Here is a 27366-nt window from a genome sequence, read left to right on the forward strand (position 1 = left end):
TCATTTGGCAGCTTTGGCCAACCGTGTCACTTCCTCTGTGTGACAGGATCTGCTGAGGCGACCGGAGGTGGCCGTGTTGGTTAATCTGCAGCTGGAGAACACTTCCTGGACAGCCAAGCGCATTGCCCGCTTCCTGTCCACGCCCAATGAACCCAGGAAAGAAGGAGCTCCCCTTACCTGGCTGGACGTGTACTCCGACCTGAACAACACCATCACCACTCTGGCTCAAGTTACCCAGGTAGCTACCCCTCCTCCTACTCAACCATCTATGCTGCGTATTGTAGATCGGTGATCACCAACCCTGGTTCTGAAGAGCTTGTCAAGGCCATGATTAGTGTAACTTTTACTTAACCGTTAATTAGTCTAATTAGTTTAGTTGTTCTACCACTGAATTAAAGTCCCCATTGGCATTGTGTCTGAGTTAGCTTCACTAGTCTACAGTTGTGGTTTCAAATCAAATTTTATTTGTCACAATCACATGGTTAGCAGATGTTAATGCAAGTGTAGTGAAATGCTTGTGCTTCTAGTTCCGACAATGCAGTAATAACCAATGAGTAATCTAACCTAACAATTCCACAACTACTACCTTATACACACAAGTGTAAAGGGATAAAGAATATGTACATAAAGAGATATGAATGAGTGATGGTACAGAACGGCATAGGCAAGATACAGTAGATGGTATCGAGTACAGTATATACTTATGAGATGAGTAATGTAGAGTTTGTAAACATTATATTAAGTGGCATTGGTTAAAGTGGCTAGTGATACATTGTTTACATTTTACATTATTAAAGTGGCTAGAGATTTGAGTCAGTATGTTGGCAGCAGCCAATCAATGTTAGTGGTGGCTGTTTAACAGTCTGATGGCCTTGAGATAGAAGCTGTTTTTCAGTCTCTCGGTCCCTGCTTTGATGCACCTGTGCTGACCTCGCCTTCTGGATGATAGCGGGGTGAACAGGCAGTGGCTCGGGTGGTTGTTGTCCTTGATGATCTTACTGGTCTTCCTGTGACATCGGGTGGTGTAGGTGTCCTGGAGGGCTGGTAGTTTGCCCCCGGTGATGCATTTCAGCCATTGTGTATGTACTTATTACAGCGTGTATAACTTCACCCATTCCCTCACATTGAGTTACATTATGTTTATCTTGTACATTGTTTTGTACTGTAACATTATTCATGTCCTTTTTTATCCTTCAGTGTTTCTCCCTGAACAAGCTGGAGGGTGCTGCCACAGAGGGACAGATGATTGACAGGGCCTTGGAGCTGCTGGAGGAGAGAGAGTTCTGGGCTGGGATAGTGTTCCTCCTTCCCAACACGTCTTTACCCGGTCTTCCCCCTCATGTCACCTACAAGATCCGCATGGACATCGACGATGTTGCTCGCACCAACAAGATCAAGGACAGGTAAACTCACTCAGGGGAATGTTTGAAATGAACAGTGCTATTGGTTGTATTTTGGGTCATCAACTCAAACTAGATTTGTCACATGCCGAATATTTCACCTTACAGTGAAATGCTTACTTACAAGCCCTTAACCAATAAGTGTTAAGTAAAAAATAAAAGTAAAAAATAATTAAAGAACAGCAGTAAAATAACAGTAGCGAGGCTGTATACAGGGGCTACCGGTACAGAGTCAATGTGTGGGGGCACCGGTTAGTCAAGGTAATATGTACATGTAGGTAGAGTTGAAGTGACTGCATAGATAATAAACAGAGTTGCAGCAGTTTAAAAGAGGGGGGGGGGGGGGGCAATGCAAATAGACTGGGTAGTCATTTGATTAGCTGTTCAGGAGTCTTATGGACCTAGACTTGGCGCTTCTGTACCATTTACTGTGCGGTAGCAGAGAGAACAGTCTGACTAGGATGGCTGGAGTCTTTTGACAATTTGTAGGGCCTTCCTCTAACACCACCTGGTATAGAGGTCCTGGATGGCAGGAAGCTTGGCCCCAGTGATGTACCGGGCGGTGATCCGTTCCCGGGTCTTCTCCATTCCCAGGTGCGCCCCCAACAAATGAGTGTGGGCCAGCTAAAGAACAGTTTTGACTGTTCATCAGCAGCAACAACACCCCTCGAAGTTCCCCCTGTTCATGCGTCTTCTGATACAACAGGTTATTTTTTTTTGTGTAAATAGTGACATCGCTAGTCACTTTTCCCCAGAAGAGCTGGCCATCCACCGTTATCACTTGGGACGCGGCGGCTTTCAAGTTCGGATCCTCCCACTGGGTGGTCCCGAACTGTCCCTTCGGGGCTCAGGGCAGGTGTGTCGGTAGGTCCCTCAAAATCGAGGAGGAGCATGGGCTCCTCTGGTTGTTCACTAGGTGACGTTGGTTCCGTTGCCCCCTCAGAATCTGACTCCGGGTCCGTAGACACTGGGTTGGCAACCGCTTGCTTCCGGGCCATGCATGCAAAGGTCCGTCCCCGCTCTCATCGGTCGTACTCTTTTTTTATTTATTTATTTTTTCTCCCCCCAGCTCGTGCCTCCACAGTGCCGCAAGCAGAGGATAATCTTGTCCCACGAGGAGGGGTACTGGCAATTTGGGTACGGCACCCACCACCATCTGGCAGCTCACCATTGTGGCATCACGATGGTGGCCTGCCAGTTAAATACCGCTTGGTGTCGCCGTGGACACAGGAGACAGACCACGGTCGGTCGGATGGTCCAGCAGTCGCGCTTGTACGAGTGTTGCCATACTCCCGGAATCCAACAAAATGTGGCTGTAATGACCATTGACTTTCAACGAGACCGTGGGTGCTGGTGGTTCGCTGTGGGCCCAACAGGAGGTGACGTAGTTTATTGCGTGGCCCGCTGATGGCATCGACTCCTCTCGAACTGGCAATTCCATGCGAGGTGTTCCCGGGCGCCACACTCAAACACCTCCTTTAGTCTTTATCCACCTGGGGTCGTCGGCGGAGGTTTGACTCTCCAACCGGCTGTCTCTCCGCGGGTCTGCAGTCCTTTAGCCTGGCTGACTGTCGAATTGGGGAGTAATAGTGGTGGGGTCCCCTTCGACGGTTCCCGGCCTCGGCCTGCACCCCTTCAGCAGGGCCTCAGTATTCTGGTGCTTCTCCACGGCTCCCAAGAGGTCCGAGGTCTGGGGCGTGCGTAGGCTCACCGCCCTCTTCATGTTGTAAGGTAGCACCCGAAAGAAGGGATCCATGACCACTTTGTCGATAACGGGGAGGGTGGCGATGTCGGTTAGGAGTCATGCTCTGGTGATGTGCAGTAGGTTGCTCATCTGGGCACGGGGGGGAAGCTTTGGTCACGAACCTCCAGTTGTGGACCAGTTGGGCCTTACGTGCCAGGCTGTACCCGTAGCGGCTGAGTACCTCACTCTTGAGACAGTCATAGCCGCCTGTTCGGTGTTGAGGTCATAATACGACTTTTGGGCATCTCCGGACAGGAACGGGGCCATGGGCCATCCATCCCGGAGTGCTGTCTGTTCGAACGTGCAGAGGTAGGTCTCAACATCGTCATCCTCCGCTTGGTTAAGAACTGATTAGGATGAGATTCGGTCTGTGTTTCTCCTCGCAGCTTCCTGACTTCCTCCAGCAGGCAGACACTCTGTAGACGCTGTTCTTCCAGCGTTCGTTCCTGAATGTCCTTTTGCGCGTGTTGGCCCGAACGAACTCATCCATGCTGATACTGTGTAAACCTCAACCCTGGTCTGACCACGAAACCTGGCACGTCAAGCAAAGGAAGCCACTGCCGTGTGATGTAGACTCCATCTGTCACCAGGCCTCGACGAGTTTCCACCTGGTGACTTGTCCGCGGTACATCACAGATGATGATTTTAAAAGTTTTTACCTGACTTTTAGCCCACTTCTTTTGAGTTGAGTTCCTGATACAAAGAACAAGGGCTGGTAACCCTGGCTAGCTCTGTTGCCCCCTGCCTAAAATAATTGTGGGTACATTATCACCTGATAGACTTCCACAATTGATTTAGATACAACCATGGTGCTGCTGCATTACAATACCAATATATTGTTCATGGGAATGTTTCCCCCCCCCCCCAGGTTCTGGGACCCGGGCCCAGCAGCGGACCCCTTCAGTGACATGCGCTACATCTGGGGGGGCTTTGTGTACGTACAGGACCTGGTGGAGAGAGCTGTGGCCCGTGTGCTGAGTGGTGTGGAGCAGTCCACTGGCCTCTACATCCAGCAGATGCCCTACCCCTGCTACGTGGATGACGTGTGAGTAGGACTTTAAGTCATATTTGGGTAGGATCTCTGGAAAATTAACCTCCTCAACCTCCTTAATAACTTTTTTTCCCCCACCTATCCTCCTCTCGCTCTTAACTTTTCCTTTTTTTTCATGCTCTATGAAACATTTTCACATACTATTACCCACCCATACTACCCCATACTAACTCATACTCCTCCAGTTTCCTACGCGTGCTGAACCGCTCGCTGCCCCTGTTCATGACGCTGGCGTGGATCTACTCGGTGGCCATGATCATCAAGGGCGTGGTGTATGAAAAGGAGGCGCGGCTCAAGGAGACCATGAGGATCATGGGGCTTGGTACAGGCCAGCTGTGGGTCAGCTGGTTCATCAGCAGCCTGGTGCCCTTCCTGGTCAGCGCCGGCCTCCTCATTGCTCTGCTCAAGGCATGTGGGCTAATATCAATCAATCAAATGTATTTATAAAACCCTTCTTACATCACCCGATGTCACAAAGTGCTGTACAGAAACCCAGTCTAACCCCAAACAGCAAGCAATGCAGGTGTAGAAGCACGGTTACTAGGAAAAACTCCCTAGAAAGTCCAGAACCTAGGAAAAAACCTAGAGGAACCAGGCTATGAGGGGTGGCCAGTCCTCTTCTGGCTGTGCCGGGGGGAGATTATAACAGAACATGGCCAAGATGTTCAAATGTTCATAGATGACCAGCAGAGTCAAATAATAATAATCACAGTGGTTGTCGAGAGTGCAACAGGTCAGCACCTCAGGAGTAAATGTCAGTTGGCTTTTCATAGCCGGTCATATAGAGTATCTCTACCGCTCCTGCTGTCTCTAGAGAGTTGAAAACAGCAGGTCTGAGACAGGTAGGTGAACAGGTCAGGGTTCCATAGCCGCAGGCGGAACAGTTGAAACTGGAGCAGCAGCACGGCCAGGTGGACTGGGGACAGCAAGGAGTCATCAGGCCAGGTAGTCCTGAGGCATGGTCCTAGAGCTCAGGTCCTCCGAGAAAGAGAGAGCATACTTGCATTCACACAGGACACTGGATAAGACCGGAGAAAGACTCCAGATAGGAACACCGAAATTTACAGTTGATTTGTCAGAGGACAAACCATCCACAGAGACAAACTGTTATCTTTCCGACAGATAAGATCTAAAGCAGGCCAGAACTTGTCCATGTAGACCAATTTGGGTTTCCAATCTCTCCAAAGGAATGTGGTGATCGATGGTATCGAAAGCAGCACTAAGGTCTAGGAGCACGAGGACAGATGCAGAGCCTCGACTTAAAAGGTCATTTACCACCTTCACAAGTGTAGTCTCAGTGCTATGATGGGGTCTAAAACCAGACTGAAGTGTTTTGTATACATTGTTTGTTTTCAGGAAGGCAGTGAGTTGCTACGCAACAGCTTTTTCTAACATTTTTGAGCGGAATTGGAGATTCGATATAGGCCGATAGTTTTTTAAAATATTTTCTGGGTCAAGGTTTGGAGGAATACGCAGATTTAAATTATGATCTTTTCGTCAAAGAAGTTCATGAATTTATCACTGCTGAAGTGAAAGCCATCCTCTCTTCGGCAATGCTGTTTTTTAGTTAGCATTGCGACTGTATCAACATTTTGGGGGGAATTGTTCTTATTTTCCTCAATTAAGTTGGAAAAATATGATGATCGAGCAGCAGTGAGGGCTCTTCAATACTACACGGTACTGTCTTTCCAAGCTAGTCGGAAGACTTCCAGTTTTGCGTAGCGCCATTTCCGTTCCAATTATCTGGAAGCTTGCTTCAGAGCTCGGGTATTTTCTGTTTACCAGGGAGCTAGTTTTTTATGATAAATGTTTTTTGTTTTTAGGGGAGCGACTGCATCTAGGGTATTGCGCAAGGTTAAATTGAGTTCCTCAGTTAGGTGGTTAACTGTTTTTTTTTTTCTTCTCTAGAGGGTAGATCAGTTTAATATTGCGGAAAGAATGTTGCTTCCAATGTAATTGTCTGCATCATTTCCAATCCCCCATATTTTTGGGGTAAATATATATATCCATACACGCATGCATATATATATATATATATATATATATATATACACATACATACATACATACACACACAGACAGTGCCTTGCGAAAGTATTCGGCGACCTTTTGCCACATTTCAGGCTTCAAACATAAAGATATAAAACTGTATTTTTTTGTGAAGAATCAACAACAAGTGGGACACAATCATGAAGTGGAACGACATTTATTGGGTATTTCAAACTTTTTTAACAAATCAAAAACTAAAAAATTGGGCGTGCAAAATGATTCAGCCCCCTTAAGTTAATACTTTGTAGCGCCACCTTTTGCTGCGATTACAGCTGTAAGTCGCTTGGGGTATGTCTCTATCAGTTTTGCACATCGAGAGACTGAAATTTTTTACCATTCCTCCTTGCAAAACAGCTCGAGCTCAGTGAGGTTGGATGGAGAGCATTTGTGAACAGCAGTTTTCAGTTCTTTCCACAGATTCGATTGGATTCAGGTCTGGACTTTGACTTGGCCATTCTAACACCTGGATATGTTTATTTTTGAACCATTCCATTGTAGATTTTGCTTTATGTTTTGGATCATTGTCTTGTTGGAAGACAAATCTCCATCCCAGTCTCAGGTCTTTTGCAGACTCCATCAGGTTTTCTTCCAGAATGGTCCTGTATTTGGCTCCATCCATCTTCCCTGTCCCTGCTGAAGAAAAGCAGGCCCAAACCATGATGCTGCCACCACCATGTTTGACAGTGGGGATGGTGTGTTCAGGGTGATGAGCTGTGTTGCTTTTACACCAAACATAACGTTTTGCATTGTTGCCAAAAAGTTCAATTTTGGTTTCATCTGACCAGAGCACCTTCTTCCACATGTTTGGTGTGTCTCCCAGGTGGCTTGTGGCAAACTTTAAACTACACTTTTTATGGATATCTTTAAGAAATGGCTTTCTTCTTGCCACTCTTCCATAAAGGCCAGATTTGTGCAATATACGACTGATTGTTGTCCTATAGACAGAGTCTCCCACCTCAGCTGTAGATCTCTGCAGTTCATCCAGAGTGATCATGGGCCTCTTGGCTGCATCTCTGATCAGTCTTCTCCTTGTATGAGCTGAAAGTTTAGAGGGACGGCCAGATCTTGGTGGATTTGCAGTGGTCTGATACTCCTTCCATTTCAATATTATCGCTTGCACAGTGCTCCTTGGGATGTTTAAAGCTTGGGAAATCTTTTTGTATCCAAATCCGGTTTTAAACTTCTTCACAACAGTATCTCGGACCTGCCTGGAGTGTTCCTTGTTCTTCATGATGCTCTCTGCGCTTTTAACGGACCTCTGAGACTATCACAGTGCAGGTGCGTTTATACGGAGACTTGATTACACACAGGTGGATTGTATTTATCATCATTAGTCATTTAGGTCAACATTGGATCCTTCAGAGATCCTCACTGAACTTCTGGAGAGAGTTTGCTGCACTGAAAGTAAAGGGGCTGAATAATTTTGCACGTCCAATTTTTCAGTTTTTGATTTGTTAAAAAAGTTTGAAATATCCAATAAATGTCGTTCCACTTCATGATTTGTATCCCACTTGTTGTTGATTCTTCACAAAAAAATACAGTTTTATATCTTTATGTTTGAAGCCTTAAATGTGGCAAAAAGGTCGCAAAGTTCAAGGGGGCCGAATACTTTCGCAAGGCACTGTACCTACATACTTTTTTAAAGAATATACCTTTATATTATTATTCCCTGCAAACCCTTCCGCCGATCCCCCAATTGGAGTAAACTAATAAACACTTCTGCTTCTACCTTCAATCCATACATCTTATACATACTCTACAGACAGTCTACTTTACAATAGTTCTCTCTTGTTTGTTCTTAGTCCTTCCTCTATTTCTGATGTCCATCCAGTTTGATGATTTCTATTTGTAACTATGCTATTTCACAAAAGTTCCGAACCTATATACATTTTACAGATCCCGTATGTTTTACATTGTTTATCTGGTTATTAGTCCCACCCTTCAGCTCCACTCAACCCCTCCCATCTGTCTCTCAACATCATCCATTTCGGATTTCTACTTGCCATATTTTTCAACTGTGCTGTGATGCTTCCCAAAATAATTGAACCTTCCTATTCTCATAGCTTCTACAGATTGTAAATTAAAAATAAACATTTTGCTAAAATAATTATTATATTATTGATTGATTGACTATGGCTTTTCAAATCACCCAGTATTGTTATCTGTAGTGTTAGTTCTAGGCAAATGTTGCAATTATTCAGCCATTCCTGGACCTTTGACCAAAAATTAGCTACATATGGACAATACCAAATTAAATGATCTAATGACTCTGCCTCCTCACAGCAGAATCTGCAGAGCTGGGAAGATTGTATCCCATATATAACATTCTATTAGTTGCAAGAATTTTGTATGGCAATTTATATTGAAAAATGTGAAGTTTTGAATCCGGTGTTGTTTTGCGTATCAATTCATAAACCATGTGCCATGGAATGGGTACATCGCAAATCTCTTCCCAACTATTTTGCAATTTATATGGCACAGCTGTCAGTTTTTTGGTTCTTAAATGAAATTGGTATATGTTTTTATTTATCACACTTTTCTTTAACCATTGATGTTCTTTAATACAGGGCCGACATACAAGTTTCTTACTTTTTTCCCCTTCTACTTGCCTCTTCCATTTTTGTGGTAATGCTGCAATTAATTGGTTGTAATTTTGGGTAGAGCAAACATTTCCATATGTCTGTGTTAGCTGCATGTGCAACAACTCCACCAGTCCTATTTATGATATCATTCACTAAATGTATACCTTTTTTAAAAATGTCTTCGATAAATACAGATTTTTAAAAAATCAATTAGTATATTTGAATTTAACCACAAAATTTGTTGTACTATTTGTTCCATCCTTTCAGGTGGATTAAACTGAAATTGCAACCAACTTTCTAAGGCTTGTTTAAAAGATTATTTCCTTTTCAAACAATCGAAAGTGAGCAGGTGTAATCTGAATAAAGGGGAAAAGGCCCTTCCTGAATATAGGATGACACATTCGTACCAATTGACTAGAGAACCAGTTTGGATTTAAGTATATGACTTTTTTTGTATGACTGATGCCTTTAGTGAGAGGTCTAATGCTTTAATATTTAATAATTTCTGCCCACCGATATTCGTTATATAAATAGGCCCTTTTAATTTTATCTGGTTTGCCGTTCCAAATAAAATTGAATATTTTTTGTTCATATAATTTAAAAAGCAGGTCACTAGGTGTAGGCAAAACCATAAGCAAATAGGTAAACTGTGATATAACTAAGGAGTTAATCAGGGTGATTTTTCCACAAATAGACAGGTATTTTCCTTTCCATGGTAGCAAGATCTTATATATATTTGCTAACTTTCTATAAAAATGTATTGGAGTGAGATCATTTCTTTCCTTTGGGATTTGTATACCGAGTATGTCTACATCTCCGTCAGACCATTTTTAATTGGTAAACTACATGGTAATGTAAAATGTGATTTTTTTTTTTTTTTTTTGTGATCCAATACGTAATATGGTACATTTATCATAATTTGGTTTTAATCCAGAGAGGATAGCAAAAGTATCTAGATCCTCTAAGAGGCCGTGGAGAGACTCAAATTGTGGTTTTAAAAGAAAACATGACTTATCAGCGTACAATGACATCTTCGTTTTTAAGCCATGGATTTCTAATCCCTTAATATTATTGTTTGATCTAATCTTTGCAGCTAACATTTCGATGGCAATAATAAATAGATATGCCGATAGTGGACAACCTTGTTTTACTCCTCTTGACAGTTTAAAACTTTCTGAGATGTAGCCATTATTTATTATTTTACACCTAGGGTTACTATACATGACCTTAACCCATTTTATAAGAGATTCCCCAAAATTGAAATGTTCTAGGCATTTATATTTAAACTCCAGTCGTACTTTATCAAAAGCCTTTTCAAAATCAGCTATGAAAACCAGGCCTGGTGTCCCCGATATTTGCTAGGATTTTTGCATCACAACACTGACGTGTACGAGGTTAACTGATTGTTGTACTCTGATGTCCTTTGGGTAGGTGGAGGGAGTCTGGAAGGGCATCTAGGAATCTTTGGGTTGTCCAAGAATTTGATGATCCTTGGTTGGAGTCTGAGCAGACTATTTGTTGCAATTGCAAACATAATAAAATGGTGGTCCGATAGTCCAGGATTATGAGGAAAAACATTAAGACCCACAACATTTATTCCACGGGACAAAACTAGGTCCAGAGTATGACTGTGGCAGTGAGTAGGTCTGGAGACATGTTGGACAAAACCCACTGAATCGATGATGGCTCCGAAAGCCTTTTGGAGTGGGTCTGTGGAGTTTTCCATGTGAATATTAAAGTCACCAAAAATGTGAATATTATCTGCCATGACTACAAGGTCCGATAGGAATTCAGGGAACTCAGTGAGGAACGCTGTATATGGCCCAGGAGGCCTGTAAACAGTACCTATAAAAAGTGATTGAGTGGACTGCATAGATTTCATGACTAGAAGCTCAAAAGACGAATACGTCAGGGTTTTTTGGTAAATAGAACATTTCAATCGTAAATGTTAGCAACACCTTCGCCTTTGCGGGATGCACAGGGGATATGGTCACTAGTGTAACCAGGAGGTGAGGCCTCATTTAACACAGTAAATTCATCAGGCTTAAGCCATGTTTCAGGCCAATCACATCAAGATTATGATCAGGGATTAGTTCATTGACTATAACTGCCTTGGAAGTGAGGGATCTAATATTTAGTAGCCCTATTTTGAGATGTGAGACACCACAATCTCTTTCAATAATGGCAGGAATGGAGGAGATCTTTATGTTTAGTTTTGCCCAACCTAGATCGAGGCATAGACACAGTCTCATTTGGGATAGCTGAGCTGACTACACTGACTGTGCTAGTGGCAGACTCCACTATGCTGGCAGGCTGGCTATTTCATTGTGGAGCTAGAGGAGTTAGAGCCCTGTCTGTTCGTAGATAAGATGAGAGCACCCTTCCAGCTAGGATGGAGTCCGTCACTCCTCAACAGGCCAGGGTTGGTCTTGTTTGTGGGTGAGTCCCAGAAAGTCCCAATTATCTACAAATTCTATATTTTGGGAGGGGCAGAAAACAGTTTTCAACCAGCGATAGCCTTGTGTTGATAATTTAGTCACTTGTTTATTTTGCCCGGGACCATGCACAGCTTGTTATTTTGCTTTAGATGCTATCAAGCGAATTACCAAGCCATTTTGTATCCGCAGTCTTTTGGCAGGACTGAAAAGTATTCACATCACAGCTATGCAGTTGTCCTAGAATAATGCCCTGGATTAATGACTGGGTTCATTACAGCACTCTGTATAGTTTTGAGGCATTGCATTAGTACTATATCTTAGTGTGTCCCTAAGACAATGAAACATCACAGAGGTGTGTCGCTGTTGTCTCACCCTCCTCATCAATTCCTGTATTGTGTTGTTCTCTTCCTCCAGTGGGGGGACATCCTGCCCTACAGCAACCCGGCTGTGGTGTTCTTCTTCCTGACGGCCTTCGCTACGGCCACCATCATGCAGTGTTTCCTCATCAGCACCTTCTTCTCCCGGGCCAACCTGGCAGCCGCCTGCGGAGGCCTCATCTACTTCGCCCTCTACCTGCCCTATGTGCTGTGTGTGGCCTGGAGAGACCACCTCACCACCACACACCGTGTCCTAGCAGTGAGTCTTTATAATACACATTCTCACCACCACACACCGTGTCCTAGCAGTGAGTCTTTATAATACACATTCTCACCACCACACACCGTGTTCTAGCAGTGAGTCTTTATAATACACATTCTCACCACCACACACCGTGTCCTAGCAGTGAGTCTTTATAATACACATTCTCACCACCACACACCGTGTTCTAGCAGTGAGTCCTTATAATACACATTCTCACCACCACACACCGTGTCCTAGCAGTGAGTCTTTATAATACACATTCTCACCACCACACACCGTGTTCTAGCAGTGAGTCCTTATAATACACATTCTCACCACCACACACCGTGTCCTAGCAGTGAGTCTTTATAATACACATTCTCACCACCACACACCGTGTTCTAGCAGTGAGTCCTTATAATACACATTCTCACCACCACACACCGTGTCCTAGCAGTGAGTCATCATGTTACACATTCTCACCACCACACACCGTGTCCTAGCAGTGAGTCTTTATAATACACATTCTCACCACCACACACCGTGTCCTAGCAGTGAGTCTTTATAATACACATTCTCACCACCACACACCGTGTTCTAGCAGTGAGTCTTTATAATACACATTCTCACCACCACACACCGTGTTCTAGCAGTGAGTCTTTATAATACACATTCTCACCACCACACACCGTGTTCTAGCAGTGAGTCCTTATAATACACATTCTCACCACCACACACCGTGTCCTAGCAGTGAGTCTTTATAATACACATTCTCACCACCACACACCGTGTTCTAGCAGTGAGTCCTTATAATACACATTCTCACCACCACACACCGTGTCCTAGCAGTGAGTCTTTATAATACACATTCTCACCACCACACACCGTGTTCTAGCAGTGAGTCCTTATAATACACATTCTCACCACCACACACCGTGTCCTAGCAGTGAGTCATCATGTTACACATTCTCTTTGTTGTGTTTTAAGGTTTGCGTGAGTCGTTTTTTGTTTATAAGGAAGAATGATTATGGTACTGTATTAAACCCATTACTTGCTGCTGATAAGTCACTCTTTTGAATGAGGTTTGGAATCTCAATGGTATCACCTGAATAAATATATGAAATGAACCCATCCAATCTGGTAGTACTACAGTATCCATTGAGATTCTCATCTCTCCCAACAGAGCCTGTTTTCTCCTGTGGCCTTTGGCTTTGGCTGTGAGTATTTCTCCCAGTACGAGGAACAAGGAGTGGGCATCCAGTGGTTCAACCTGCACTCCAGCCCCATGGAGGGAGACACCTACAATTTCACCACTTCCATAATCATGTTGCATATCGATGCATGTATCTACGCTCTGGCCACCTGGTACATTGAAGCTGTTTTCCCAGGTAAGGAAATTAATGGTTTAAGTTATTTTTATCTAACTGCTCTATGGTTTCATGCCATTTTGTATAGAAGTTCATATTAAAATGCAGTTATATGTTCATTATAATATGTAATGCCAGTGCACCTTTGCAGATAGCAAAACTGCACTTATACTGGTATGACTAAACACATGTTGTTGGGATCTTTTGTCCAGGTGAATATGGGGTCCCCAGGCCATGGAACTTCGTGTTCAGTTTGAACTATTGGGGAGGAATTCCTCTAGAGGCCGGCATGCCCATCCCTCCGGCTCCCAGAGGACAGGGAGGAGGTAAGAAAAACACACACACACACTACATATGATGTAAAAAAACAGACACCGTTTTATGGTCCTGAGGTCCCCTCTCTGTGCCCGTCTCAGATCGCATCGAAGCCGACCCCTCTCACCTCATACTCGGTGTGGCCATCCGCAACCTGGTCAAAATCTACAAACAAGGTGCCAAGCTGGCGGTCAACCACCTCAATCTCAAGTTCTATGAAGGGCAGATCACCTCTTTCCTTGGGCACAACGGTGCTGGCAAAACAACCACCATGTAAGGGCTGTGCTTTAAGAACCATTGAATCAATATAGAATGTTTTAAAATGAAGTACAACAGCCAACACCACCATGTAAACCTGCACCTACATTAGACACATAGAAATGAATGTGGTGCTTGTACAGTAGGTGTTTTGTATTGCTTATGAATGTGGTACATACTGTCGCCCTAATCGAGGGCCATTGTACCGCTTATGTATTGCTTATGAATGTGCTTTGAAGCTCTAATGTAGGGTTCTAATTATAATCGTAGTAGTTAAAGAATAAATGGGTAAACTCTGCCGTTCGTGGTGAGTAATTTCTATACTTTCAATGCATTTTTCAGCAAAAGGTGGGTAAGTGTTGTTTACATGTGTTTACCCTCCACTGGTTATAATGCATAATACCCAGTTCATTTCCATTGACAGGTCTATCCTGACGGGTCTGTTTCCCCCCACGGCTGGGACTGTGTACATTAAGGGCATGGACATCCGAACTGACATGGACATCATCAGGAAGACCTTGGGAGTGTGTCCTCAGCACAATGTCCTTTTTGACATGTAAGCCCCTGCTGCAGGTAGCCTTGTGGTTAGAGCGTTGGGCCTGTAACCGAAAGGTTGCTGGATCGAATCCCCGAGTTGACAAGTTAAAAATCTGTCGTTCTCCCCCTGAGCAAGGCAGTTAACCCACTGTTCCCCGGGCGCTGAAGATGTGGATTTCGATTAAGACAGCCCCCCGCACCTCTCTGATTCAGGGGGGTTGGGTTAAATGTGGAAGACACATTTCAGTTGAAGGCATTCAGTTGTACAACTGACTAGTTATCCCCTTTTCGCTAATATTTCTACTCTATATCTCATGAATACATGTCATTAAGTAATTTATCCTATTTCATTATATTGTAGTGCACACCATGTGGTGCTTGTTTTCGATCTTCCAACATAAATGAATTCATTGGTAATGTTAAAGCTGCAATATTTAACTTTTTGGACATGTTGAGTAAATGTGAGTTATAGATCTGTCATTCTCATTGAAAGAAAGTCTAAGAATCAGTAGATATGTTCTATGTGTGCTATTTCTATGCTTCCCGTTCTTACGTTTAGTTTTTGCGTCTTTTGCTTTGTTTTGTACACCAGCTGAAAATACAATAATTTTGGTTATTGAAAATATATTTCAGAGGTTTAGATGGTCCAGTGATTATTGTTTTGTCACATAAATTGAAATTAGGGCGGACTATTCGAATTTTATAAATCAGGAAATGACGGAGCAATTTCTGCATATTGCACATTTATTTAACTGATATAACAGTGACAAAGATTAATAATCACTAGAGGGAATCAAGATAACGAAAGGCCCCATTCACTTAATCTCTTGCCCCTCAGGTTCCATCTTAAAACATTTACCCACTGTACATGTAAAATAGTTTGTTACTTAATCAGCCCTCTGACTTTAACCTTGTTATTCTTGTATAGTCTGACCGTAGAGGAGCATGTGTGGTTCTATGGTCGTCTGAAGGGCCTATTAGGCGATGAGGTGAGGAAGGAGTTGGACACTCTCCTGGAGGATGTGGGCCTGCTGCACAAACGCCACGAACAGACCAGGAACCTGTCTGGTATGGCTCCCTCCCTCTACTACTCAACATCCAATACAAATATGGCCTTCAGCTGTATACTATACAATATAATATATCCTTCAACAGCCACTACATATACTATATAATACCATACTCTCTGTCTCTCTGTGTCTGTCTTTCTCGCTCGCCCTCTGTCTCTGCCTCTACTCTCAGGTGGTATGCAGAGGAAGCTGTCGGTGGCCATAGCATTTGTGGGGGGTTCGAAGGTTGTGGTCCTGGATGAGCCCACAGCTGGGGTGGACCCCTACTCCCGTCGAGGCATTTGGGACCTGCTGCTCAAGTACCGCAAAGGTTAGCCCTGAACTGTGTCGGGTTGCAACATTTTCCGTGAACTTTGCCAAAATTCCCAGTATTTCCAGAAATCCCTGGTCTAACTTGGTGGCGGAGTTTATCATTTCATGTCAATTCAGGTGAAAGTATTCAATTGAATTATATATTTTATCTACTAGATCTTTTCGCTCTCTTTTTCTCCTTTTCCTTCTCTCTCCATCAGATCGCACCATCATCCTCTCCACCCACTACATGGATGAGGCTGACCTTCTCGGAGACCGCATAGCCATCATCTCCCAAGGGAAGCTGTGCTGCTGCGGCTCCCCCCTCTTCCTCAAGGCCAAGCTGGGGACGGGCTACTACCTCACCGTCGTCAAGAAGGAGGGACTGGATACTCGAACCCCCAGTAGTGCCAGCGCTACCAAACTGCCCCCTGCCACAAAGGTGAGTGAGAGATTGTATACCCCTGCACATGAGATTTTCTCAGGAATACGTTGTGCTTATTCACAAAGCGTCTCAGAATAGGATTTCTGATCTAGGAACAGGTCCCCCTGTCCTCATAATTAAGATCTAAAAGACCAAACTAATTCTACATCCGCACTCTAACGCTGAGACACTTTGTGAATATGGGCCCTGAAGACCATTTTACCAGTGCATCTTATTAATAGTCAAAAGTGGCTCACCTTTACTCATTTACTTCAGAGAGGAGATTAGGAGGTTATTGTAGACTCGCAATAGGGCAATGTATACTGTGGGATGCTAAAGGTCATTACTTTTATCACTGAACTATGACCCATTTTCTGATTGGCTCTCCCTCTGTATTTCAGGACAGTGACTCCTCCATGAGTGACGACACAGGTCTGGGCAGTGATGTTAGTGGCTCAGGTAGGGTCTCCAACCCAAAGTCACTAAGTGACATCCTGCTAGCTGTGTGTTGACAGCTCGCCATTATTGCAGACACCTGAAAAAACAACCACAAGCTTCTACCCCCCCCCCCCCCCCCCCCATCAGATAGGTCTACACAAGTATCTAGTGTGGGGTTAGGGCATGTTTCCGGACAGTGAAGTTTCAAACCTCAGAATAATTATCATTCTCCCTCCTGCTCCCTCTCCCCCACAGACCTGGCTGCCCTGTTGACCCTGGCGCAGCGTCACATCCCCGGGGCGCGGCTGGTGGAGGACGTGGGCCGTGAGGCGGTCATCAACCTGCCCCAGAAGTCGGCAGAGGACAGCAGTCTGGCCATCTTCCTCACAGAGCTTGACAGGAGGCAGGCTGATCTGGGCATCACCAGCTACGGCCTGTCTGACACCACCCTGGAGGAGGTGAGGAAAAGGAGATACACATACGCTGTGCATTCGGAAAGTATTCAGACCCCTTGACTTTTTCCACATTTTGTTACATTACAGCCTTACTCTAAAATCGATTTACATTTTTTTCCCCCTTATTAATCTACACACAATACCCTATAATTACAAGCATAGAAATCTTAAAAAAAAAAAAAAACTGAAATCACATTTACATAAGTATTCAGACCCTTTACTCAGTACTTTGTTGAAGCACCTTTGGCAGTTATTACAGCCTTGAGTCTTCTTGGGTATGACGTTACAAGTTTGGCACACCTATATTTGGGGAGTTTCTCTAATTATTCTCTGTAGATCCTCTCAAGTTCTGCCAGGTTGGATGGGGAGCTTTGCTGCACTGGTACTTTCAGGTCTCTCCAGAGATGTTAGATCAGGTTCAAGTCCGGGCTCTGGCTGGGCCACTCAAGGACATTCAGAGACTTGTCCCGAAGCCTTTCTTACGTTGTCTTGGCTGTGTGCTTAGGGTCCTTGTCCTGTTGGAAGGTGAACATTCGCCCCAGTCTGAGGTCCTGAGCGCTCTGGAACAGGTTTTCATCAAGGATCTCTCTGTACTTTCCTCCATTCATCTTCACTCGATCCTGACTAGTCTCCCAGTCCCTGTCGCTGAAAAACATCACCCCAGCATGATGCTGCCAACGCCATTTGTTCAGGCCAAAGAGTTCAATCTTGATTTCATCAGACCAGAGAATCTTGTATCTCATGGTTTGAGAGTCCTTTAGGTGCCTTTTACTGAGGAGGTGCTTCCGTATGGCCATTCTACCATAAAGACCTGATTGGTGGCATACTGCAGAGATGGTTGTCCTTCTGGAAGGTTCTCCCATCTCCACAGAAGAACTCTAGAGCTCTTGTCAGAGTGACCATCGTGTTCTTGGTCACCTCCCTGACCAAGGCACTCCTCCCCCGTTTGCTCAATTTGGCCGGGCGGCCAGCTCTAGGAAGAGCCTTGGTGGTTCAAAACTTCTTCCATTTAAGAGTGATTGAGGCCACTGTGTTCTTGGAGACCTTCAAAGCTGCAGACATTTTTTGGCACCTTCCCCAGATCTGTGCCTTGACACAATCCTGTCTTGGAGCTCTACGCTTGTTTTGGAGCTCTACGCTTGGCTTGTTTTGGAGCTCTTGGAGCTCTACGCTTGGCTTGTTTTGGAGCTCTTGGAGCTCTACGCTTGGCTTGTTTTTTGTCTTGGAGCTCTACGCTTGGCTTGTTTTTTGTCTTGGAGCTCTACGCTTGGCTTGTTTTTTGTCTTGGAGCTCTACGCTTGGCTTGTTTTTTGTCTTGGAGCTCTACGCTTGGCTTGTTTTTGCTCAGTCCTGCACTGTCAACTGTGGGACCTTATATAGACAGGTGTTTGGGCCTTTCCAAATCCAATCAATTGATTTGAATATAGGTGGACTCCAATCAAGTTGTAGAAACATCTCAAGGATGATCAATTGAAACAGGATGCACCTGAGCTCAATTTCGAGTCTCATAGTGAAGGGTCTGTATACCTATGTAAATAAGGTATTTATGTTTTTAATTTTAATACATTTGCAAAAATGTATTGTGTGTAGATTGCTGGGGAAAAATTTAATTTAATCCATTTTAGAATAAGGCTGTAACTGACTTTTTAATTCCATACTTTCCGAATGCACTGTATATATAAACACACACACACACTACAAAAGGCACAGCTGGGGGGGGGGTGGCTGGACCGGAGCCCATGCTGGCCAAGAGGCCATGAGGTCAGCATGCTTGCTCGTAATGGGCTACTCTCTCTCCTCTCTCACATTCTCACACACTCTCTCACACACACACACACACGCGCGCATTAGCACACAGATAACACACACACATTGGCATACACACAGTCTCTCTCACACACATTTAGGGCTTAAAGAGGCTCTAAGCACTATATTACGTAGACACTAGCATGTAACAGGCCAAAGTTTCATGAAGCTCATCCTAAATATAGTCATGACTACAAGCCGTCCATTGAACCTCTTGTGGACAGTTAAAACTCAGCTTTAACTAGATTAAGCAGGGTTTACCCGGAATAGTATATTTGCGGAGTTACTGTCACGGTAATGTGCTTAGGCTGCCAGCTTACCACGATTACCAGAAAAGATCCCGTTTGATAAGTTAGTAGGTTGGCTCCAAGCAGATTCTTTCTCTCCCCAGAGTTTTGCATTTTTGTGTTAGAGTTTTGAGTTCTCTATTAGTTATTATAAACTGTGAGCCCTGAATGATGATTGGCTGACAGCCGTGGTGTATCAGACTGTATACCACGGGTATGACAAAACATTTATTTTTACTGCTCTAATTACATTGGTCACCAGTTTATAATACTAATAAGGCACCTCAAATCAAATGTATTTATATAGCCCTTCGTACATCAGCTGATACCTCAAAGTGCTGTACAGAAACCCAGCCTAAAACCCCAAACAGCAAGCAATGCAGGTGTTTAAGCACGTTGGCTAGGAAAAACTCCCTAGAAAGGCCAAAACCTAGGAAGAAACCTAGAGAGGAACCAGGCTATGAGGGGTGGCCAGTCTTCTTCTGGCTGTGCCGGGTGGAGATTATAACAGAACATGGCCAAGATGTTCAAATGTTCATAAATGACCAGCATGGTCAAATAATAGGTCTGGGACAGGTAGCACGTCCGGTGAACAGGTCCGGATTCCATAGCCGCAGGCAGAACAGTTGAAACTGGAGCAGCAGCACGACCAGGTGGACTGGGGACAGCAAGGAGCCATCATGCCAGGTAGTCCTGGGGCATGGTCCTAGGGCTCAGGTCCTCCGAGAGAGAAAGAGAGAATTAGAGAGAGCATACTTAAATTCACACAGGACACCAGATAAGACAGGAGAAGTATTCCAGATATAACAAACTGACCCTAGCCCCCCGACACAAACTACTGCAGCATAAATACTGGAGGCTGAAACTGGAGCAGCAGCACGACCAGGTGGACTGGGGACAGCAAGGAGCCATCATGCCAGGTAGTCCTGGGGCATGGTCCTAGGGCTCAGGTCCTCCGAGAGAGAAAGAGAGAATTAGAGAGAGCATACTTAAATTCACACAGGACACCAGATAAGACAGGAGAAGTATTCCAGATATAACAAACTGACCCTAGCCCCCCGACACAAACTACTGCAGCATAAATACTGGAGGCTGAGACGGGAGGAGTCAGGAGCCACTGTGGCCCCAACCTCTGGGTTTGTGGTATATGGCCAAAAAACGTTGCGTCGTTCATAAGGACAGCCCTTAGCCGTAATATATTGGCCATATACCACACCCCTCAGGCCTTATTGCTTAATTGAAACATGACATTTATCTACTTGATTCCAACACACAAGGCAGAAGATGTTTAACAATGTCATCTGTTCCTGTAGATCTTTCTGAGAGTGGCTGAGGAGACAGGGGTGGACGTGGACCCAGAAGACAGCCCAGGACAAGCTGACACACCCCATGGGCAGGGTCAAGGACAGGGCTTGTCTGGAGAGCCATCTGAGGATCCAGGTAAACACAAGGGAAAACATAATCACACACACACACACACACACACACACACATAGAAACACGCCTAGAAACACAGTCTTCCTGTGTTGTTATTTAACATGGTCTGTCCTCCTTTCTGACTCTTTCTTTGCACTGCTGCCAGGAAGAAAACGGCTTCGCAAGCAAGGTACCTACAGTACTGGGCCTTTAACTTCCTTTTTTCAGAAGCTCAGCTCTCTACCCCTAACTGCAGCAGTTGGAATACGAGTCGTTTGGCTCAATGAACAATGTTTCTTTCTCTCCATCATGCTTGGGCCTTTCCTGCACACAGAGCCCCAGGAGACAGACCTGCTGAGTGGGGATGGCCATGGCGGTGTCCCTCTGACTGGTTGGGGTTTGACGTGGCAGCAGCTCCGTGCTCTCTTCATCAAGAGGTGGCTGTATGCCCTCCGCAGTCGCAGGGGCTTCTTCGCTCAGGTGCAGACTCATAAACTTGACTTTATTCTCAATCAGTTGTCCTTATCAAATAAAAGGTCCGATATGAACTAAAATACAAGCATGTGATACAATGAAGAGAGACCAATGACAGGCTATTGTGACACCATGTCCTTGTGTTTCAGATCGTGCTGCCTGCTGTGTTTGTGTTGATCGCTCTCCTTTTCAGCCTCATCGTCCCTCCGTTTGGAAAGTACCCCTCGCTCCAGCTACAGCCCTGGATGTACGGGGAACAGTACACCTTCTTCAGGTAAAGACCTACATCTATTGATTTCAAGTACAGATGTAGGCTCTTAATGTGAGCCAGTTTTCTACAGCAGGAAAATAATCCTGCAGCAACAGGAAATGTGAATTATTATGTGGATTATAATTAATGGACATTTTTGTAGGGGTTAATACATTTTTCGTAAGTCTGAAAATGACAAACTACAGAAGCCTTTTTTTTCTTATTTTTTTTGAATTTGACCCCCGTTTCTCCCGAATTTCGTTGTATCCAATTGTTAGTAGTTACTATCTTGTCTCATCGCTACAACTCCCGTACGGGCTCGGTAGAGACGAAGGTTGAAAGCCATGCGTCCTTCGAAACACAACCCAACCAACCCGCGCTTCTTTACACAGCGCGCATCCAACCCGGAAGCCAGCCGCACCAATGTGTCGGAGGAAACACCGTGCACCTGGCTACCTGGTTAGCGTGCACTGCGCCCGGCCCGCCACAGGAGTCGGTAGTGCGCGATGAGACAAGGATATCCCTACCGACCAAACCCTCCCTAACCCGGACGACGCTAGGCCAATTGTGCGTCACCCCATGGACCTCCCGGTCGCGGCCGGCTGCGACAGAGCCTGGGCTCGAACCCAGTGCCCTAGACCACTGCGCCACCCAGGAGGCCACAGAAGCCTTTTTTAATCTCCAAATATACTACAAGTTTTAGTTCTCCTTCAACAAGGTGATCAGATTAAGATCCTACATCTGTAGTCTTGAATGGCAATTATCAGATTAACATTCTAATAAATGTTTGGACTGGAGCTTCAAGGAGTCAGTTGTTCCCATGTTGCCAGATTCTGCTTTGTCTTCCTATTTTTCTTTGTTTGTATTGAACCTTATCTGTGGTGTCCTCTTTCCAGCAACGATGCCCCTGGGGATCCTGCCATTCAGAATCTGCTGGATGCCCTTCTGGACCGGCCTGGATTTGGAACCAAGTGCATGGAAAACAGCACGTAAGTCCTTCTCCTCGGTTTTCTCCTCTACTAAAGCAACACGTACTGTAGAAACACAACACTGTGTTACCTGGCTAGTCCAGCTGCAACCACAAAGGAAAGCGGACACCTTCCTATGTGTTATCATTTTAAAGTGTAAACCACTATGTTCATTATTGGCATTACCAACAAGGTTTTTTCTGTTGTCTCAATGTATTCTTAGTTCGTTTGTGCGTACAGGTGTGTTTTTATGAGAGAGGGTTCATTCTATTATGGACCTGTCATTCACCAGGTTCCCCACATGACTTGTGACTTAGTGCTATTGACTTTTCCCAAGGACACTTGTGGAGGGACAGTGCATATTAGCATGAACATAAGAGATTTAAGTTGGGCCTATGTTTCCTCAATTGGGTGTTGTGGCGTATTTTGCATGTTCACGCTAGGATGTGTCCCCTGCAGGGATCCTCAGTGTTTGCAGGAGGAGGAAGGCATGTTCATGAGGCCCCAGATTCTCTACTCCACCTGGCAGCTCTTCAACAGGGGCAACTGGACTGCAGACAAGCCATCTCCTGACTGTGAGTGCAGCTCTGAGGAGGTCCGCAGGATGCTACCAGACTGCCCTGAAGGAGCCGGAGGCATCCCCCCTCCACAGGTCAATATCTCATAACTACGTTTACTTTATTCTTCTTTATAGTTAAACATTGCATTATATATACGGCTACTTTGTTCTCAGTGGTTAAACATTGCATAAATAATGGTACTGTAACTAATCTCCTATGACAGACTTTCATTAAAATATGAGAATTTGTTCTCAATGACTTAGCTACCTGCCTAAATATATATCCAATACCTAAATGTCCATATACTGTTGTGTGTACTGGAACTTGTTTCTATGTTCCACAGGTCCAGAGATTGACAGGGGATATCCTGCAGAATATGACCGGCCGCAATATCTCGGACTACCTGGTCAAGACTTACCCTCAGATAATGAAGAAAAGGTCTCTTACACCACTCGCTTGATTATTATCTTTGTTGGAAAGTATTACTGTGATTAAATCTGTGTTTTTCCACCTTACAAATTAATTTCTTCTTACGTTTTCAGCCTAACTTCAGCCACTAAGAAGTGGATCAACGAATTCAGGTAAGTGGAGTGGGATACTTACTCACCATGTAAAATCATAGACATCACTTGTCTACAGCCCTAATCTCGGTTAACCCAGAACTAAAATCTTGCATAATTTGGTCAGATGCTGTCCAAGAGAGATTACTAATACATTACAGTCCATCTACTCTGAAGTAAATGTGATGTCTGTTTCTGTTATAGATATGGGGGCTTCTCTCTGGGGGGCAGAGGTACTCAGGCTGTCCCACAGGCCTACCAAATAGAGGACTCAGTCATGTCTATACGGTCACGTTACAAAGTGGCACAGGTAGGAGTTGAAATCTTTTACACCCTCAACGTCAGGTTTCCTCTTAGTTTCTTTGTTGTCTTTATTTAATGTCTGGTTCTCTCTTTCTCACAGAATAGCTCATTGGATCAGCTCCTGGGTCGCCTACCAGAGTTTCTGGGTGGACTGAATAGTCAGAACAATGTTAAGGTGAGAGGTCAAAGGATGAGTGTGTGTGAGCACCTGTGGGTGTGTGTATGCATGTGCATCTGTGTGTTTTGTTTCACCGTTACCTAAGCTCTACCTCACCCCTGCTAGGTGTGGTATAACAACAAGGGTTGGCACGCCATGGCATCGTTTGTCAATGTCATGAACAATGGCCTGCTCCGTGCCAGCCTGCCCCCAGGGTCAGAGCGAATGAAGTATGGCATAACCGCCTACAACCACCCTCTCAACCTCACCAAGGAACAGCTCACTGAAATTGCCATGTAAGCTCTCTGTCTCTCTTTCTCTCTAGTTTCCTATTCAATTCACACCAATAAGTCTCCTTGTTGATTAAGCCTAAGCTTAGTGTGTCGGAGTGAATCAAATCCCTCTTTTTGGAATTGCTTGTTGTAAGCACTATTAGACAATAATTGTACTGTACAGAGCAGGTTGAGTACTGTTAGTATGAAAATGTTATAGGTAGGTAAACATGATACCACACTGGCCTTAAGTGACTAATAATTTCTGTCAACAAAATACAGAATAAATTGTGCTCACCATACTCATTGCCGCTCTGTTTTCAGGATGACGACCTCAGTAGATGTTCTGGTGTCCATCTGTGTGATCTTCTCCATGTCCTTTGTGCCGGCCAGCTTTGTGCTGTTTCTCATCGAGGAGAGGGTCAGCAAAGCCAAGCACCTTCAGTTTGTCAGCGGAGTCCGGCCCATTCTCTACTGGCTGGCTAACTTCACCTGGGACATGGTTAGTCTCCTACCATCTTGATAGGCTTAACTGATACCTGTTTTGTTAGCACTAATATAAAATGTACACTCCAGAGCCTTATTCACTAGTTACCTTGAGTTTTGGCTCAAATATCAACTTTATATCAAATCATATCAAATACAATTTTATTGGTTGTGTACACATTTTGCAGATGTTATCGCAGGTGTAGCCAAATGCTTGTGTTTCTAGCTCCAATTGCACTAATACCTAACCATAGAAAACAATACATGCAAGATAAATAACTTATGAATAATATAACGGATGAAAAAGAGACATAAGGGGAATGAGTGTAGGCATGTATTGTCTATGTTTCAGAAGCCTGATAATGTTGACAGTAAAACATCTCCTTTCAAACCTTGTGGCTCTCTATCATTCAGTGGCATGTACTGTAACTCCAGGGCACAATTTAAAAAAAGTTATCGATCTGGATTTCGCCTATCGGATTAGATTAAATGCATAGAAATAGAATGGCCGAATCATTGACTTGACTTGTTCTATTCATTATATTTCTATGCATTTAACCATATCCGATATGTGAAATCCCTGATAGATAACTTTTGAAAAACTGGACCCAGGGGATACGTCTCATCTCTATTGAATTGTACTTAACTGGCCTTCTACTTTCTTCCAGCTGAACTATACAGTCCCGGCCACTATGGTGGTCCTCATCTTCATTTGCTTCCAGCAACAGTCCTATGTGTCTGAAACCAACCTCCCTGCTCTGGTCCTGTTGCTCTTGCTTTATGGGTAAGGGCCATGGACACGTGTGGCTTTGTTATCATTGCACTCATAACTAATGATGTTGTATGTGCACTTTATTACATTCAGTAATAAACAATTATACAAATTCAAAATCTTTTCAAACATCACTACAACAGTATGTTTGCTTGAGTGGTCATATCATTGTTTATTTTATTTCAATAGCTGAGGTCTCCTTTAAAGAATGTCACAGAGTTGTTCTTAGCAAAGTTCATGGTGCATTGCGAAACAAATTCCTTCTTACTGATTAGAATTTCTCTCTCCTCCATTTCAGCTGGTCTATCACTCCTCTCATGTATCCAGCCTCCTTCCTGTTCAGTGTCCCCAGCACTGCTTATGTTGTCCTCACCTCAATCAACCTCTTCATCGGCATCAACGGCAGCATAGCCACCTTTGTCTTGGAGCTGTTCGTAGATCAGGTGGGTCATGCACTTGACTATGATATTATATCAGGGCTACTGATTAGTCTCAGGGCTCTGCTGATATTTAGATTTACAACCAACACTAGGTCAGCTGAGGGTGTCTGGTTACATGGTACAACAGTGTACTACTTTAAATGTTGTTTTTTCAAATGGTTTGCACCACTACAATTGCAAAATGTTTGCCAGTGTTACTAGAAGCAAACATGGCTGCAGATTAACAAATCAGATTTGAATGTTATTTTACTATGGTATTCAGACATTAACTCGTCTGTCTGCTTTTCAGCACTTGAACGATATCAACAAGATCCTAAAGAAAGTCTTCCTGATCTTCCCCCACTTCTGTCTGGGTCGAGGCCTCATCGACATGGCTAAGAACCAGGCTATGTTGGACGCTTTCCAGAGACTGGGTATAATATTTTTTTATTTTGTGACCAACTTTTTATTTAGTTTAGTATTTTTTCCAAGAGGGAGGGGCTACAGGTACAAAAAACAGTCCACATTCTCCATTTCATCGTAAAATGTTTCCTTGGTGTTAAATAGCCTGAACAAACTTAAAATGTATAAATTGATGGTTCGGATTAAGGAATGCCAAGGTCATATTTTTCCATATTCTGTTCCAGTTACAGAGTTGTTCAGATTCAATTAGATCTGTGAACCATACTTTTTTAATGGCTGTCTCATAATATGAGCGTTCCAAAAGTAGTTTATATATTATAGAGATCAGTCCTTTCAGAATAATTTATTTATAAATCACATCATTGGATGGTTCAGTAGTTGGGTTTTTATGGGACTCCGTAGGCCATCATAGCTGGAAATACCATTTAAAGTTTGGTACGGATAGTTCTCCTACGTCCTTCCCTTTTTCCAAGATTGTTTAACCTGTTATGGCTGGAATTCCGATACCTGGATCGATATGACAACTACCAGTGAAAATAGAGGGCGCCAAAATTCAAACCACAGAAATCTCATAATTACAATTCCTAAAACATACATGTGTTTTATATCATTTTAAATCTATTTTTTTATTTTACCTTTATTTAACTAGGCAAGTCAGTTAAGAACAAATTCTTATTTTCAATGACGGCCTAGGAACAGTGGGTTTAACTGCCTGTTCAGGGGCAGAACGACAGATTTGTACCTTGTCAGCTCGGGGGTTTGAACTTGCAACCTTCCGGTTACTAGTCCAACGCTCTAACCACTAGGCTACCGCCCCATTTTCATTGTTAATCCCACCAAAGTGTCCGATTTCAAATAGGCTTTTCAGCGAAAGCACTACAAACGATTGTTAGGTCTCCACCAAACCACAATAAGCACAGCAATTTTCCAGCTAAATATAACCTTCACAAAAACCAGAAATAAAGATAAAATTAATCACTAACCTTGAATTATCTTCATCAGATGACACTCATAGGACTTCATGTTCCACAATACATGCATGTTTTGTTTGATAAAGTTCATATTTACAGTGCCTTGCGAAAGTATTCGGCCCCCTTGAACTTTGCGACCTTTTGCCACATTTCAGGCTTCAAACATAAAGATATAAAACTGTATTTTTTTTTGTGAAGAATC

The 27366-nt window shown here is 43.9% G+C and overlaps 1 protein-coding gene across 2 annotated transcripts in view; it reads left to right on the plus strand.

The window, feature by feature from the left end:
• abca7 (ATP binding cassette subfamily A member 7) overlaps nt 1-27366 on the plus strand; it is a 49517-nt gene that overhangs the window by 8985 nt on the left and 13166 nt on the right. The window contains exons 12-40 of one of the 2 annotated variants that reach the window (XM_021570221.3): nt 47-238; nt 1198-1403; nt 4013-4189; nt 4381-4603; nt 11679-11900; nt 13069-13273; nt 13465-13578; nt 13669-13840; nt 14250-14381; nt 15291-15430; nt 15605-15742; nt 15945-16165; nt 16549-16606; nt 16841-17043; nt 20447-20573; nt 20716-20739; nt 20884-21029; nt 21173-21297; nt 22170-22262; nt 22701-22893; nt 23145-23239; nt 23344-23382; nt 23566-23671; nt 23765-23839; nt 23948-24117; nt 24418-24595; nt 25248-25363; nt 25650-25794; nt 26081-26204. In XM_021570221.3, the coding sequence (XP_021425896.3) occupies nt 47-238; nt 1198-1403; nt 4013-4189; nt 4381-4603; nt 11679-11900; nt 13069-13273; nt 13465-13578; nt 13669-13840; nt 14250-14381; nt 15291-15430; nt 15605-15742; nt 15945-16165; nt 16549-16606; nt 16841-17043; nt 20447-20573; nt 20716-20739; nt 20884-21029; nt 21173-21297; nt 22170-22262; nt 22701-22893; nt 23145-23239; nt 23344-23382; nt 23566-23671; nt 23765-23839; nt 23948-24117; nt 24418-24595; nt 25248-25363; nt 25650-25794; nt 26081-26204 (4159 nt within the window). The remainder of the gene's footprint in view (nt 1-46; nt 239-1197; nt 1404-4012; nt 4190-4380; nt 4604-11678; nt 11901-13068; nt 13274-13464; nt 13579-13668; nt 13841-14249; nt 14382-15290; nt 15431-15604; nt 15743-15944; nt 16166-16548; nt 16607-16840; nt 17044-20446; nt 20574-20715; nt 20740-20883; nt 21030-21172; nt 21298-22169; nt 22263-22700; nt 22894-23144; nt 23240-23343; nt 23383-23565; nt 23672-23764; nt 23840-23947; nt 24118-24417; nt 24596-25247; nt 25364-25649; nt 25795-26080; nt 26205-27366) is intronic. The other variant, XM_021570287.3, reaches the window with a different exon arrangement.

This window comes from Oncorhynchus mykiss, chromosome 1 (assembly GCF_057628025.1).
Source record: "Oncorhynchus mykiss isolate SJ-2025 chromosome 1, ASM5762802v1, whole genome shotgun sequence".
NCBI classification, from domain to species: Eukaryota; Metazoa; Chordata; class Actinopteri; order Salmoniformes; family Salmonidae; genus Oncorhynchus; species Oncorhynchus mykiss.